Source organism: Plecotus auritus, assembly GCF_963455305.1.
Source record: "Plecotus auritus genome assembly, chromosome: 2".
NCBI classification, from domain to species: Eukaryota; Metazoa; Chordata; class Mammalia; order Chiroptera; family Vespertilionidae; genus Plecotus; species Plecotus auritus.
In genome coordinates, this window is record NC_137771.1 from 4489525 (window position 1) to 4506658 (window position 17134).

A 17134-nucleotide genomic window follows, 5' to 3' on the forward strand; every position below is an offset into this window, starting at 1 on the left:
GCGCACTGTCCAATTTTTTCCAAAGTCCAAAATCCTGACTATCGTGTGAAATGTTGGTTATTCAAGTTTTTAAAACAACGTTCGCCACAACACAGGAGCAGGCCATGCAGCTCGCAGGCCGCCAGGCCGCAGCCTGCGCTTCACAGGCTGTGACATCTCTCCACGTGTACCGAGCACCGGCTTTCTGCGGACAGGGGTGCTCTTCTTCAATTTAGGAGCAACTCTCACGACACTTAACTGGGTACCGTAATTAGTACTGCTTACTATACAGTGACTGTATTGAAATAAAATTAAAACACAATAGAAATTCCTATCAAAAGATCTTTACCATTTGTACTGAGCTCTGCTTTGCCAGTACCAGGTACAGTATCTGGTGGAGTAGCTCTCCAATGACTGTTTGTTAAATTAATTAAAAAGTACTACCTTTGTGGGGGAGGACCAACCCCTCTAGAGAAAAATGGGCTGGAAAACATAATTAGTTTACAAAAAGGAAATGCCCGTGGCCCTTAATGGTAGGAAGAGATGGTCTACCTCGCTGAGAAGAGAAATATAAGTTAACGACAGTGAGATACCATTTCTCATCTATCAGGTTAACATAAAGCTCAAAGTGTGACAATATACAAGGCTATGCTAATATGAATGCAAAATAGTACAATCTCTATGGAGGGAAATTTTGTAATATTCTAAGAATTACATATGCGCTTGCCCGCTAAGCCAGCCAGCCCCCTTCTAGGGATATAAACCAAAGATATGCTGGCAAAAAATATAAAGATTTGTATGTACAGGCTATTTCTTGCAGCATTACTTGTAATAGCAAACGACTGGAAGCAGCCCAAGTACCCAGCAATAGGGACTGGAGAAGGAACTGTTAAGCCCGCTCAGTGGGGTTCCATGAAGTGGAAGAGGAAACGAGGGGGACTCTGCTGCTTTGGTGGAGGGTGAAGAAGAGGGTACAGATGTGTATACTGTGCTACCATTTTCCTAAGAACAGAAGGTGGAGGAATATAAATAAGAAGAAATCATAACCTTAAATTAAAAAAACAATTATCCATCAGGAAGGGAGGGAACATGGGGAGGAGACAGGGTTAGAAGGTAGACTTTTGAACATATTTTGTTTATATGTTTGAGTTTGGAGTCATGTAAATACTTTACTAATTATAAAAACAAAATTAAGTTTAAAAACAATAATCCCTTAAAAACTCTAAAGCAAAGTGAAACAAATGCACCTAACTATGCACTGAGTTGGTTCCTCTTCAGGAACTATTTTAAGTAATTTAAAAACGTATTATTTTGCCTATACAGCCCTAGTGGGACATATTTTAAGGCCAAAAAAATTAACAGTAAGGTGACGGTTCAATCATATTATTTTTGTCAGTGTGACTACTGTTGTTCTGAGCTGTTATATATGTATTACAGGATTAAAGCAAATATTTTTGTTGATGTCATTTAAAAATAAGATTTGAGACATGAGAAAAAGATACAGATTTGGAAGAAAAACAAAATTAATAAAAGGTCTATATAAAAACCTGAATTTGAATTAGAAGTATCAGAAAGAAGCCACGGTATATTTTATCTTTAAAAAAGAAGAAAATGGCTGGCCAGTGTGGCTCAGTGATGGAGCATCGACCTATGAACCAGGAGGTCACAATTCCCAGTCAGGGCATATGCCAGGGTTGCTGACTCAATTTCCAATATGGGACATGCAGAAGGCAGCTAATCAATGATTCTCTCTCATCACTGATGTTTCTATCTCTCCCTCCCTCTCCCTTCCCCTCTGACATCAATAAAGAAAAATCTTTTTTTTTTTTTTAAGAAGAAAATGAAAGCAAAAGCATTATTTCCTAACCTGTTCCCTAAAAAGGCCAGGAAACAGTAGCCAACCAATCACAATGAACACCCTGGCAGCCAGTGGAAAAAGGTCACTTCCCACTGACAGAATGAGGGCTCCTATGAGGAAAGTGTAATTCCACTCCAGGGTAGAGAATGTACAAGATGACACATTACAGTCACGGCATACCCGATAAAAGGAACCTACCGAAGTCCACTGGGGCCGAGTCAAAGGGACACAAAAGACAACAGGGAGAGGCTTCTACCTATCCCCCAAATAAATGATTTGATCACCAATAAGAATAACTACAACTGACTAGCAGATAATAAACTATCTTAAATCTACTGGTTACTGCTGGAAGATGATGGGGAACCAACTCCGTATTATGAAAATGTAAACAGAAGGGAGAGTCAAGCATTAATCGTGCCTTTCCTATGTGAACCAGGGAATCAATAGTTAAGGGGGAAGCTTCATGTAGTCAGCTAATAAATCAAAGAAGTTTTGCCCTAGCTGGTTTGGCTCAGTGGATAGAGTGTCGGCCTGGGGACTGAAGGGTCCCGGGTTCGATTCCGGTCAAGGGCATGTACCTTGGTTGCAGGCACATCCCCAATAGGGGGCGTGCAGGAGGCAGCTGATCGATGTTTCTCTCTCATCGATGTTTCTAACTCTCTATCCCTCTCCCTTCCTCTCTGTAAAAAAAAATCAATAAAATATATTAAAAAAAATAATAATAAAAATAAAATAAAATAAATCAAAGAAGTTTTGAGATCCCTAAGTAAACAGTGGGTCTAAGCAACAAGCAAAGGCTGCAAATCATCATTAAAAGACACAAGAGCCTCCTGGTAGATGCACAGAGCACCACCCTGAACTATCCCTGCCAGGCGAGGGTACCAGACCGGAATGTGATCAAACCTCTCGACTTAACTACTGATTTTCAGTATGCCAAGGACAAGGCACAAGTTTAATGACACGCAAAGATTCAACCAGCTAAATCCGGACCATGGGACACCCTACAGAGTAAAACTCTCCACTTCTTCAACACATACATTGAGAGGGGAGAGAAGAATATGAGAAACATCAATTAAAAGAGACTTATGAGGCATATCAACCAGCTGCAATGCACAACCCTTATTTAGATTCCAATTTGAACTATAATCCAAATAGAAAAAGGAAGAGAGAAAGAGGCAATTACAGAAATCTGGACAGAGTGGACACTTGAATATTAAAAAATTGCTCATTATTTCTGCCCAGCCAGCGTGGCTCAGTGGTTGAGTGTCAACCTATGAACCAGAAGGTCATGGTTCGATTCCCGTTAAGGGCACATGCCAGGGTTGCGGGCTCAATCCCCAGTGTGGGGTGTGCAGGAGGCAGCCAATCAATGATTCTCTCTCATCATTGATGTTTCTATCTATCTCTCCCTTTCCCTTCCTCTCTGAAATAAATAAAAAACATTTATAAAAAAAGAAACTGCTCATTTTTATTAGGTGTGACATATTGTGATTGTTTTGGGTTTGTTTTTTTTTTGTTTTTTAAGAGCTCGTATCTTTAGGATATTTATAAGTGAAGGATACAGTTCTGGTTCATTTCAAAATAATGGTGGGAGAGGTGTGAAAGCATAAATTAAGTAAGTTTTACTATACTATGTGTGAAAGCTCGGTGATATGGATTAAGGAGGTTTATTGTACTAATCGTTCCCTATTTTTGCATGTGTTCATAGTTTATTTAATAAAAAAGTTAAAAATTTTAAGAAGGCAAATGTTGCCAATTCATAAAAAGGTCCTCTAATATTTGATGCTTCGAAACATTTTTTTTGAAAATAAACCATACAGAATGTATTTAAAATCTGACATAATATCTGATTTTAAATGAAAGCATACAAAAATCCAAGCATAGTAAATCTGTTCATTTCCAAGAATTTAAGCATCTCTAAATTAAAAATCACTTTTTCTGCTATGGTAGGAGGATAAAAATCTGTAAAATAAAACTCTAGTAGAATGATCTCAAGATATTGGAAACACATGGAGGGAGAAAAAATAGGTGTGAAATACAGCGGGAAGAGGGAGCAGAGAGGGAGATGTAATCGAGTGTACCAGGCTAGGCCTGGATCCCTTGGTTAAAATGAAGTCCCAGGCCTGAAGGCACAGGAAATAAGAGTGGAGAGATGGTAGTCAGCCCTACTTAAGAGACCACACCAAGAAAAGGGCATACAGCAGGTCCTTTCGTTCAATGTCATCTCATTATAACATGGATGAGATGCCATAGGAACTTAACTCCCGTGTGGCTCCATCAGCCTCTGGTAAACTTGATTTCATGGTATGTCTTTCCACGTGGTCGCAGAACCTATCAACCATGTTAAGTGAGGACTCACTATGCCTGACAAGGCAGACACCAGAGGAGCTTCTTCCTGCCTGTCTCAGTGAAAACCCTAGCTCTGGGATGAGAAGTTTCTTCTAGTAATTAGATGCCCCTATTGTTTCTGTGTTTTGGTTTTAATACTTCTTTACTTCTTATTAATTTCTTTCTCATTATAGAGTTAAAATTGGTTTTTAAAAAATATGAATGACATACAAGAAATACTCAAAACCAGACAGAAAAATGACTAACTAGTCAGATTACTAAAACCTCTACGTCCTTATAAGGAGTTGCCTGTATGTCATGTCTCTAGTATGTGTGGGCCATAGTGACTAGCTCCCCAACATCTATTCCAACTTAATGACAATCATGCTAAACCTATTTCCCTCATGGTTTAGAAATGGACACGTGACCCAATCCATGCCAATGAGATGTGAGGACCTAGGGAGACCTGGGAGAATTTTCTTTGCTTCTAAGGAGAAGAGAAGGATGATCACTTTCCTCCTCTCAACACTTGCTGCATTTCATTCCCTGTGAGATCCACTATTATTTTATGTGCATCCAGAAAGGAGAAATGCTGCCCATTGAATTATAATTATACCACAGAATGCACAATGAAGGCCGTCAGAGACGGTGAGATGTGCAGGAGCGAAGAGCATCTCAGGATCAGTGAAATTCAGCTCCCAGCCCGAGGAGGAGCCCAGCCCGCAGGGGACAGCCCAGCACCAGCACAGCCACCGAGGAGCAGGGCCTGGTCCTGCCTGCCCAGGGTGTGATGATATGTGGGACCATAAAGAGCCCAGGTCGGCCAGAGTTTTCTGCTCCTGCCCATCACAGCACCCTAACTGAGAGAGAGACCAAGGACAGAGATGACAAACGTGACGCCAGAGTCCCAGGGAAAGGAAAGAAACATGAGAGGGCAGAGGTCACAACATGACAAGCTTCTGAATGACAAGTATCCCAACCATCTTGACTCTTCGGAAGGAAAGAGAGCTTTTAAAAAGTTAAAGTCAAAGTACGTGTTAACTGAATGTTTATGGATGGGTGAATGAATAACAAAATGTGATCTATACACACAACGGACTATTCAGCCTTAGGAAGAATTCCGACACGTGCTACAACATGGCTGCATACTGAAGCCATGATGCCCAGGAAAACGAGCCAGACACGAATGACAAGCACTGTGTGGTGCCACTGAGATGAGGTCGGTAGAGCAGGGAAATGTATACGGACAGAAAGTAGAATTGTGGATGCCAGGGGCTGAGGGACGGGAGGATGGGGAGTTAGTGTTTAGTGGGACAGTTTCAGTTCGGGAAGATGAAAATTTTCTGGAAGTCGAATGTGGTAATGATTGCACAATATGAATGGACTTAAAGCCACTTAATTGTACACTTAAAAAATGGTTAGTATGGCCCTAACCGGTTTGGCTCAGTGGATAGAGCATCAGCCTGCGGACTCAGGGGTCCCAGGTTCGATTCCGGTCAAGGGCATGTGCCTTGGTTGCGGGCACATCCCCAGGTGGGGGTGTGCAGGAGGCAGCTGATCGATGTTTCTCTCTCATCGATGTTTCTCTATCCCTCTCCCTTCTTCTCTGTAAAAAATCAATAAAATATATATATATATATATATATATATATATATATATATAAAATGGTTAGAATGACAAATTTTACATTATGTATATTTTATCATAATTAAAAAATAAAAGTATGAGGTCATGGGGGGGGGGGAGAGGAGAGAAACCTCTGCATTTATATAAAAATTCCTGTAGAGATAACGACAGTTCTAAGTTGCTGCTCAACAGAATAAAAGGGCCAACAGAATAACAAGAAATAAAGAACCTATTAAAGAAGCTACCAAAACGTGCTTTACCTGATGGCTAGGACCCACACGAATTTCCCCCTGGGTACTGTTCAGCCGCCTGTCAGGAAAAGAGTAGATTTGGTTAACAAATGTAGTTTTGACATAAATGTTCACATATTTTTCAAGGAAAGTAATTCATTCAAATAAATGAGGTATCACTCAGGAAGAGTCCACCGGAACGCCCACGGCACACATCTGAGCCTTTTTTCTCCTAACAAGCCCACTCCTGAGCCTCCTGTCAGACTTCGCCATCGTGCTTCCACGCCGCACAGGGAGGCACATGCCTACTGCACAGCTCCAGGAGATGCGTCTCTTCTCAAGACATTTCAGGATGTCCTACAGTAAACCTCACCGAAACATAAACAAGGTAACTTGTGGTTCCCAGCACACACACTGGATCATTCACTCATTCATATAGTGGACAAATATTTATTAAGTACCAACTATAAGCCAGAAACTGTCTTAGGTGTTGGGGATAAAGCAATGAACAGAACAATGTCCTTGCCTTCTTGGAACGTACATTCTAATTCAGGTAGGAACAAGCAAACAAACAAACAAACAAAAACAAATAAATAATAGATCAGATGATGATAAGGGCCAAGGAATGAAGTAGATGGCAAATGATGAAATATTTTTACAGTTATTTATACGGGACAGTCACAAAAGATATTAATAAAGTGAAACTTGCCCTAGCCGGTTTGGCTCAGTGGATAGAGCGTTGGACTGCGGACTGAAGGGTCCCAGGTTCAATTACAGTCAAGGGCATGTACCTTGGTTGCAGGCTCCTGCCCGGCCCGGGCCCTGGCCAGGGCTTGTGCAGGAGGCAACCAATCGAAGTGTTTCTCTCACATCAATGTTTCTCTCAGTCTTTCCCTCTCTCTAAACATCAATGGGAAAATGTCCTCGGGTGGGGATTAAAAAAACAACCACAAAATAAAGTAAAACTTGAGCAGAGATGAAAAAGATGTGAGAGAATGAGCCCCGCAGGCCTTGGAGGTGAAAGGGCTTGTCTCATTTTGGTCTATGCCAGTGGTCGGCAAACTCATTCCAGAGCCAAATATCAACAGTACAACGACTGAGATTTCTTTTGAGAGCCAAATTTTTTAAACTTAAACTTCTTCTAACGCCACTTCTTCAAAATAGACTCACCCAGGCTGTGGTATTTTGTGGAAGAGCCACACTCAAGGGGCCAAAGAGCCGCATGTGGCTCGCGAGCCACAGTTTGCCAACCACGGGTCTATGCCATTCTTTTGTTTGTTTGTTTGTTTCCAAACCATTTATTTCTCCCGACCAGGAGGTGGGGTCACTGGGAGCGGGGTCTGGGGCTGACGGGTCGGGGCAGCGGGGCCCTCAGGTGAAGGTGGAGCCGGTCCAGGCGTTCATGTCCTGGTAGATGTAGATCCCGCCCAGGAGGCCGCCCAGCAGCGAGCTGTAGGAGCGGCTCTGCGGCCCCCGATCCTGCCAATGCTGTGCAGGCTGCAGAGCACCGGGCTCACTGGAGCCTCAGGAAGTCATGGGTGGCTCCGGGACCACATGCGCCGCAATGCACTGGGCCGGCCTGCCCGTGGCCTGCGCCAGCTGCTGGGATGCACTGGGCCGGCCTGCCCGTGGCCTGCGCCAGCTGCTGGGATGTACTGGGCCAGCCGGCCCGTGGCCTGCACCAGCTGCTGGGATGTACTGGGCCAGCCGGCCCGTGGCCTGCGCCAGCTGCTGGGATGTACTGGGCCGGCCCGCCCGTGGCCTGCGCCAGCTGCTGGGATGTACTGGGCCGGCCCGCCCGTGGCCTGCGCCAGCTGCTGGGATGTACTGGGCCGGCCTGCCCGTGGCCTGCGCCAGCTGCTGGGATGTACTGGGCCGGCCCGCCCGTGGCCTGCGCCAGCTGCTGGGTGAGCGCGGACAGGAGCCCGTCCTGCACGGAGGCGTGGGCACAGTGTGTTCACCCATAGAACTGGCATGATCGTGGCGAGCACTCCATGCCGGTCTTTCTTGTTGTTGTTGTTGTTGTTGTTGTTGTTGTTGTTGTTGGATAAATTAACTCACTCGTTACAGGCCAGCAATGTTTCAAATCGTGGAGCTTCCCCTGGTCTTTCCATTCCTCGTCTCCTGAGGCAGACTTCCCTGTGCCGGCAGACGGGCTGGTACAGGTGCAGGCACCACCAGCTGCTGTTTCCATGCGGGAGCCGCAGTGCCAGGTCCCACAGCTCCTCTTCATCTTGGTTTCGCCACAGAAGGAGTAAGTGTACTTGGCATCCTGGTTAATTTCAATTTTCTTCACCATTTTCTGAGGAGGCACCATGATGGGTCCCATTTTACCAACAATGTGGACCACCTCGGTGTGTTCAGCCATGTCACCGCACACCAGGTCCGTGCCTTCTTCCTGCACTTGCAAGGCCCACCCGCCCCTGCTCCACACCTAACCATCCAAGTTCCTTTTAAAAACCAGTTTCCGATAAGCCTTTCTTGATGTCTCCCCATTTCACTTCACACTCCCACAAAGTGTGGGGAGCCTTCCTCTCTCCACTCCTGTATGAAATATTCACTGACTATCTTTTCTTGTCCCAGGCCCTGCACAGGGCCCTTACTGGGTGCACCGTGGAGAAAAGAAATACAGTCCCTGCCCTCCCGGAGCTCGCAGCTCCCAGCTGCCTGTCTGTGACACCGGGAGCCCTTCGCGTGCCAGTGGCCAGCCCTGTGGGTTTACAGTCACCATGAATTGTCACCAGGGCCAGAAGGCGTCAGGCAGAGGGGCTGTCAGGGCACTGGCTGCCTGCACGAGCTGAAGAGCATGGTCACACAGCAAAGGCCGGGGAGGAGGCACAGTCTCGTTTTTCCCCTGCGGACCTGATAGGCTCACTGTTAGGTTTGAAGTTGTTAAAGTGAATGTAAAACACTTTTACTTCCTTCAGAGGCCTTGGGTCCAGCACTCCCTTCTTTAGTCCAACAGTTTTTCTCATGAAGCGTCTTATTTTGGCAAAGGCGGCCAGCAGATATGACAAAGGAGAGACAAGTAACAAAAAGAAAAGATGTGTGTCCCAGCACTTAGGAGCTTACAACCCACCCACCGGGGGAGGTAGCACTGATCCATGAGCACAGAACATTTCAGGAGAAAGAGTATAAAACCGATAAGGGGAGCGGCCAAAGTCAGGCAGGCCTCAGGAAAAGTCCAAGAAACAGTTAAGTCCCAAAAAGACCTCTGAAGGAGGACAAGCACAGCAGGACTGATTCCCAAGGGGGAGAGGAGGGGTGGGGGGGGGGGGGCCTGCAGAGGCCGCAGGCGAAAGGGAGGGACGTGGTGGGAAGAAAACGTGCATGAAGTGCCGACTTTAAAACGTAAGCCCCATCGGACATTTCAGTGTCTTCAGTAGGCGAATGACATGGTGGGGAACAAAGCTAGAAGATGGATTGTTCTAGCAGGTTTCTGCAGCGATCACAAGAAGCTGTTTAGAAAGGCATGCAGAAGAACCGACAGTCCAGAAGGCTATTTTAATCACCAGTACTGCTTTAAGAAAAACAAGCAGCCAGCGTTACCCATTTCCCTTCTGACTTGTCCCTTTGTTTCGTAATCGTAACTAGCTATGAGCAAAATTAGCTGCCAAAAGCTCTCTCCTTTATTTCTACATACTCTGCAAATGCGTGCTTGCCTCCATGTAAGTTGAGCCAAAATGTATCATCTCAGAAGCTTCAGCCATAGCCCACCTAGCAATTTGGACCCACAGCTCAACTCTCAGGTTGTTCTAAAATGTCTATGTCATGCCAAGCTTCTCAAGTGGTCGCTTATGAAAGCATTTCCCCGTTGCTGCTACACACACTGCTAAGGCCTTCATAATTCTGAGACAAACACTGCTGGGTCATTTTATTTTAATACCTCTTCTCTTTTTACTTTTGTGTTTTTATTTTCTTTTAATAAACCAGTATCATATTTAGCTTTAAAAAAAGTACCACAATAATAAAAACAAGCCCCCAAATGCCTTATTGAATAGAATAACTTATATCTTGCTTATTTGTGTAAAAATGGAGGCTAATCATTATTCACACTGCTAATAACGATACAAAGTGAGGCAAAAAAGTGTGTTGGGGTATCTTAAGGGTCTAAATTGAAAACGTTTTTTCTCTTTTATGACTATATCCATGAAGGCTACGGTAAGGTGAGTAGGTAAAAGCACAAAATAAAGCTAAAACAAAGAACCTTTTAAAAAACATGTAAAAATCGATTTTTACAACAAAAGCATTTTTTTTGTTAAATCATCACCTGAGGATACTTTTTTCCCACTGATTTCCAGAGAGAGTAGAAGGGAGGGAGAGGGGAGAAGTGGAGAGAGAAAACATTGACACGAGAGAGACACATCAATTGGTTGCCTCCTGTACACGCCTCTTCCATGGCTGGGGAACCTGCAACCAAGGTATGTGCCCTTGAACGGGAATCAAACCCGAGATCCTTCAGTCTGCAGGTCAACACTCTAACCACTGAGCCAAAGCAGCCAGAGCAACAAAAGCATTTCTTTATCATATGCAACTTCCAAATATTAGGATTTCACGCTAAGAGACACAACAGTTATTATTGAGCAGGTTAGGATCCTAGTAAGCAGACATTGACATTAGCTACCATATCCAGGAACTCCCAAATATAGAATAAATGGCAGAAATATTTTTCAGGTCCAAGATAAAAAGATAACAACACAACCCATTAGAGAAAACGGGCTGCATTCGCCAGAAAAATAATATGAACTAAAGATGAAAAGACAAGAAGCAGGCTTCATGGGAAACTGCCCGTATCCAGCTGCACTGAAATCCACAGAACCATCCCCATCATCCAAACTCTACATTCAATCAAACATCCCTGCCCGCTGCCTCACTGCTCCTTCTTCCCGAATGTTCCTTTTGTGGCTCAGGCCGCACTGTTAGAGGATGACAGTCCGCTATTTGGACATTTCCTACCGCCACCCACTCTGGGACTGTCAGCTTCTAGAGTACTAGAACTGAGACTTAATTCATTTTTTAAAATCTCCCCTCCAGCCCCCAAGTCGAATACAGTCCCTGCCTGGCATTATTAAGCATTCAGGACAAATGACAAGTTCCTTGGCTGCATAAATATCTCTGGACTACTCAGATGTAAAACCTGACAAAACCCACCAGGAATCATTATTTAAATGTAATATTGACAGCTTGCAGAAAACACTCAATCCTATGCTCAGACTTTTTGGTTTCAGAACCCTTTCCACTCCTTTTTTAACAGTACAAAACTGTTGTATTTAGAATTAACCAGCTGGACTCGGTTTAGATGATCCCAATTTTGTTGCCAACATCCAAAGCATCAGTCAAACATATGCCTTCTTTTCTCCATCAGGCCTGATCAGGGTGTTGACCTTGGCCATGTCAATGCCACAGAGCTTCTTCGCAGCCTGTCTGATCTGGTGCTTGTCGGCCTTCACATCCACAGTGAACACAAGTGCACTGCTGTCTTCTATCTTCGTCACGGCTGACTGGGGAAGGAGAATTTGATGGTGGTATCGTGGTCAAGCTTGTTTCTCCTGGGAGTGCTCTTCCGAGGGTATCTACGCTGCCACCGGAGCCTCTTTGGTCTTGGGACGGTGGGTGACCTGCGGATCTTTCTTTGTGTGGCTAGGGCCGCCTTTCAGCACTGCTTTCTTTGCCTTCAAAGCCTTTGCTTTGGGTTTGACTTTGGGCGGGGCAGCTTCCTTATTCGATTCAGTGCCATCTTCATAAAAAGCCCCTTTACATGCCCAGCCAGTGGCTCAGTTGGCTGAGCATTGTCCCATGCACCAAGAGGTCATGGGTTCGATTCCCAGTCAGGTGAGCACATGATGGGCTGTGGGCCCAATCCCCAGGAGAGAGCATGCAGGAGGCAACCAATCCATGTTTCTCTCTCTAAGATTAATAAAAACATATATAAATATATATATATATATATTTTAAAGCCCTTTACATTCTTCAAATTACTGAGCATCTCAAGTAAGTAGTGTGGACAGCGTGGATGGACAAGGGCCATGTGCTAACCTGACTCACGCAGGGAAAGCCTGCACGACGGCCTTGCAAACTCAGGAGGCCTAACGTCACCGCAAAGGATGGTCTGAAACTCAAACCTTTCATTAAAAAGCAGTCCGCAGTGGGTAGTCATGTCCTAGGCCAGGACCCTCCCTGACCAAGATCAGCTTCCATCTTGACTGGGCCTGCTGTCTTTTTGCAGCTAAGATGACAGACCCGTGGAATGTCAGGGGAACTTATAACTTCCCTTTTTCTGGACCCCTCAGGGCACAACAGATGGCGGCAGGGCGGAGACCACAAATCCCCCCCTCCCATCTCCCCCCTCATCTTAGTTATCTTGTTAATTGTTACTGTTAACTATTCTGTACCCACCCACCCACCTGTGTAAAAAGATGTATCTATCATTTTACTTATTATCCAATCCCAGAGGCCCCCCCTTTGCTTTCTCCCGCCTCTCTAATCTGTCACCAGTGGAGTTCACGTGACCCACTTACAGCTCCTCCTGTGACTGTCAGGTAGAAAACAAGGTGAAAAGCTGCCATTCCCCGCAGCACTGTCTCAATACGTTCCGCTTCCGCTTCCCGGCGATTGTTGACAGTTTAGTTCCAACAAACTCACGAAAACAAAATTCTTTACAGGTTTGAATATTTTTTTTTACGTTAACAGTAGTATTTTTGAGAAATTTCAAAATATTTATTGATTCATTTAAAGCAATAAGCTCATTACATATTAACATGCATAACATTTTTTTATGAAACAGGACTGTAGTTACACACAAAAAGACAGTGAAAATAAAGGCATTCTTTTACATTTTTACTAATCTCTTTAAGGGAAGACAGCTGCATTCTCCTATCTGTTTCTACATTCAATCTGTTGCAGCATGCCTTGGTTAAAGAATGTAAGGAAAATCTAGCCTCATACAGATATATAACTGGAAAAACAAAGAATACTGCCCTGATCGGTATGGCTCAGTGGATAGAGCGTCGGCCTGTGGACAGAAGGGTCCCAGGTTCAATTCTCGGTCAAGGGCACATGCACAGGTTGCAGGCTCAATCCCTAGGCGGGGGGCATGCAGGAGGCAGCTGATCCATGATTCCTTCTCATCATTGAAATTTCCATCTCTCTCTCCCTCTCCCTTCCTCTCTGAAATCAATAAAAATATATTTTAAAAAAAAAAGAAAAACAAAGAATATTTTAACACATTTTCAGTAATTATGGAGATTCTTTTTGATACTATACCAAAACTCAAGTAATTGTTTCTTAAAGGTTTTTGCACATTATGAATCTAAAACCTTATTACTGATCTTTTTGACTATTTTATTTATTTATTTTCAAGCTTGTGGGTTCACAGAAGCTGTCAAGCTCAAAGTGGTGGGTCCAGTTTTTCAAAATCCTAATTTTTACTCTGGAGCTTAAACCTTAGCGTTGGCAAATACGATCAGTTGTTTTCCTTGAAATGGCAGGTCTACTTCCTCCACTTTCAATAAAGAGTCTGCCAGTTTCCCAAGCCTCAGCAATCAGTGTGTCTGTCTGTTTTGTTTTGTTTTCATCTTTATTGTTGGGAGTATTACAGAAGCCACCCCCCCCCCAAACTGTCCCCCTCCACCCAGTTCCCGCCCTGCCCACCTCAGGCCTTCACCACCCCACAGCCCGTGTCCGTTCTTTCCAATAACAATGGTGTGCTGTGAAAAAATGGCTATGTGAGCTTCTACCCAAACAATCCACGGCCTCTGGTATGCAACAGAAGTCTTTTGTGTCACCTCCCATTTCTGCCCAAAGACCATTACAGAGACAGACTTCCAGGGTTGGCATTTGATAAAATGTATAGTGGGGTCCACAAGCCACACTTTGAGAAGTGCTGCTTATGAAACATTCTGAACTTTAGAAAATACTGAAGGCTAAAATTGAAAAGGCCCCTAATCCAGAAGATTCCAGGGCTATCTGTCGATTAGTAGCACAAATGCTAATAACCGAGCGCTCTACAGTATTATCTACTTTTATATATTAATTCATTTAATTCATGTCTTGAAAGTATTAGTAGTGATATTGACAGAGATCCAGATCTCATTCTATCTTGTGTTTAAACAACAGAGCTACATACAGGTTTCTACTTGATAAACAGCATTGCTTAATTAACACAGTGGGTACCTGCAAAGCCAAGGTGGATTAAGGAGGAAAACCCAGACCAAGGACAGTGTAAATCCCAGGAAAGCCAGCTAAGGGTTACTACATAGGAGACCAGAGAGTCACACCCCAGGACAATGCAGGACACACCGATGTACACCTGTATCCTTGCCGCAGGCTTTTTCTACAGTACCCCACCTTCAGGTATCTTACAATTATACGGTAAACACAAGCCAAATAAACCTAAGCAAATTCCATATATTTTCTCATCTAATCTTAAGGATGACCTTGTAAGGGAGGGTTACCGTTACCTGTCCAGATAACTGAACCTAAGAGAGGTTAAAAAATTGACAAAGATTACACAGATAATATATAGAAAAACCAGGATTGGAACTCAAGTTTTAGTTAATGCCGAAGTCAGAACTCCCAATCACAGTCCCATATGGCAGAGTGTTAAGTTACTGAACCAAAATTGTACAACTACGTCCAAACCAATAGAACCATATGAGAAGCCATATCCTCTTCTCTAATTTAAAGACAAATTAATAAAAAAGAGGTGTTTATTTTTAAAAGTTTGAAAATCATGTTAGAAAAGAAAACCTATCAAAGTTAAAGGCCAATTTATGTACCATTATAACAAGGGCAGAATTATAGAGGTGGCGAACAGATTAGTGGTGGCAAGGTGTTAGGAACGGTGAAGGAGAGGGGAGGAAAATCTATGATGGACCAGACAGATCAACATTATGGTGGTGGTTCCACAAAGCTGCGCTTGTGATGAAATGGCATTATGGTGGTGCCGATTGCACTGATGCCGACGTCTAAGTATGGATATTGCCCTACATCATATAATGTACGTATTGGGGGGAAGAGAGAGAAGGGTGCAGGGCAGCACAGCAACTGCCTGTGCCCCTAAAAAAATTCAAAGTTTTTAAAAAGCCAAAAGAAGAGGTAAGCTGAGTACATCATTACAGGCAAAATAGGGATAAGAAAGAAAGCCAGACATTAGAAAAGCTGATTGAATGACAAACAGAATCCCCCCAAAATATACCATAGACAGCTGGACAGTTAGTAGAGAAACAATGCCATAGTTAATGAGCAATGAGGTTCAGGAATTAACTCGTCACATATTTCTTTCTTCTCTGTGTTTACTAAAGGATCTCTGGTACGGGTCATCCTTTTTCAGAAATCCTTAACTGTGATTCATACTTAAAAAACTATATTGTCACCATCCTCACCAGTAAGGAGAAATTTCTCTGTGTGGCTAATGTAAATAATATATGTTTTTCAAAACAACTGAGACTCAGTTCTCATTATTCTACAAATCTTCGCTTTGGAATATGAAATAATAGTCCCAGAAGCCAAATTATAAGAATAATGGTAAGTCATTGTGTGTACTTCTTGAGTATTAAAAAAAAAAGGGGGGGGGGGAAGAAATCCATTGTTTATAAAATCGGATACAAAAGAAACCAATGTAACAAAGCAGTATCCATGGCAACTACAACTTAATATTTCAGGCCTCTTCAGCTGCAGTGGATTAAATAAAATGACAAGATGTTCCCTTTGAAAAGTAACCTGTTACCATGGAAACATTTTAGTCTAAGAAGTAAACAGGGGATGGACAGAAAGGAGCAGGAAGCCTGCCACTGAATATCAAAAAGGGAGCCGCATCTGTACAAAGAGATGAGAAGGCTGGCTGGCAGACCCAAGAGGGCTCCGTGGGAAGAGCCTGTTAGCTGGAAAGGGGAGCCTGCCGGGACAGAATCACTTCTTCATCCTAATGAGAGGGGATGGCACCGAAATATCTCTACACTAGTTGGCCGGTGCACGAAATTCATGCGGGGTGGTGGGTGGGGGTGGGTTCCCTCAGCCCAGCCTGCACCCTCTCCAATCGGGGACCCCTTCGGGGATGTCCGACTGCCAGTTTAAGCCCACTCCCTGTGCCAGTCGGACAACCCTCTCGCAATCTGGGACCACTGGGTCCTAACTTCTCACCTGCCTGCTTCTGCCTGCCTGTCTGATCGCCCCTAACTGCTCTCCCCTGCCGGCCTGGCCAACCCCAACTGCCCTCCCCTGCTGGCCTGATCTTGCCCCCAACGGCCCTCCCCTGTTGGCCTGATCACCCCTAACTGCCTCTGCCTTGGCCCCCACCACCCTGGCTTTGTCCTGTAGGAAATCAGATGTCCAGAAGATGGCTGGTCAATCCAGTCTAATTAGCATATTACCCTTTTATCAGTATAGATAGATTATATAGGAGGATTGCTTAAATGGGGGTGGGGGGAGCCTTTTTCAGCAGGAGGAGATGCTCTTGGCAGACAAAAATACATAATCCCTAGATCTGGACTAATAGCCAGCCATATGCACTATACTGCCAAACTGGTCATTAAAAAATTGAACTGCTTTCTTACACCTTACGCCAAACAGCTGTTGCCCTTAAAACCCCTCCTCAGCCCCCACCTTAGGTTCTGCCTTCACAGTTCATGCAGCTTTGGTTCTGATTGGTTGGTTTCTATGCCAGTCAGGGTCAAAAGCTCCGCCACCTAGGCAGCCATTGGCTCCTCGCAGTTCACCCAGATTTGGTTCTGATTGGTCACTTTCTATGCCAGTCGGCGTCTCTGAGCCTATCTCCGGCCCTGATCAGAGAGGCGAGGCTCATCAGCAGCCACCCCAGGCTGCTGGCGAGCAGGATGAACTGCTGACCTCTCGGAGAGAGAGAAAGAGAGAGAGGCACGGCTGCTGGCGAGGCCTGGAGAAAGAGAGAGGCAAGGGCTGATCAGCAGCTGCCACGGAGGCTGCAGATCAGACCCTGCTTCTCTCTCCGGGCCTCGCCAGCAGCTGTGGCAGCTGCTGATCAGCCCCACCTCTCTCTCTCTCTCTCTCTCTCTCTCTCTCTCTCTCTCTCTCTCTCTCTGAGAGGTCAGCAGTTCAGCCTGCTCGCCAGTCCCCGCCCACCCAAGCCTGCTGCAC

General features: G+C 44.6%; 1 protein-coding gene across 5 annotated transcripts in view; it reads right to left on the reverse strand.

Annotated features, from left to right (window-relative positions):
* The window catches only part of RERE (arginine-glutamic acid dipeptide repeats), a 400567-nt gene that overhangs the window by 119656 nt on the left and 263777 nt on the right, over positions 1-17134 (reverse strand). For all 5 annotated transcript variants that reach the window (XM_080658269.1, XM_080658266.1, XM_080658268.1 and 2 more), the window contains one exon: positions 6053-6101. In XM_080658269.1, coding sequence (XP_080514395.1) covers positions 6053-6101 — 49 coding nt within the window. The remainder of the gene's footprint in view (positions 1-6052; positions 6102-17134) is intronic.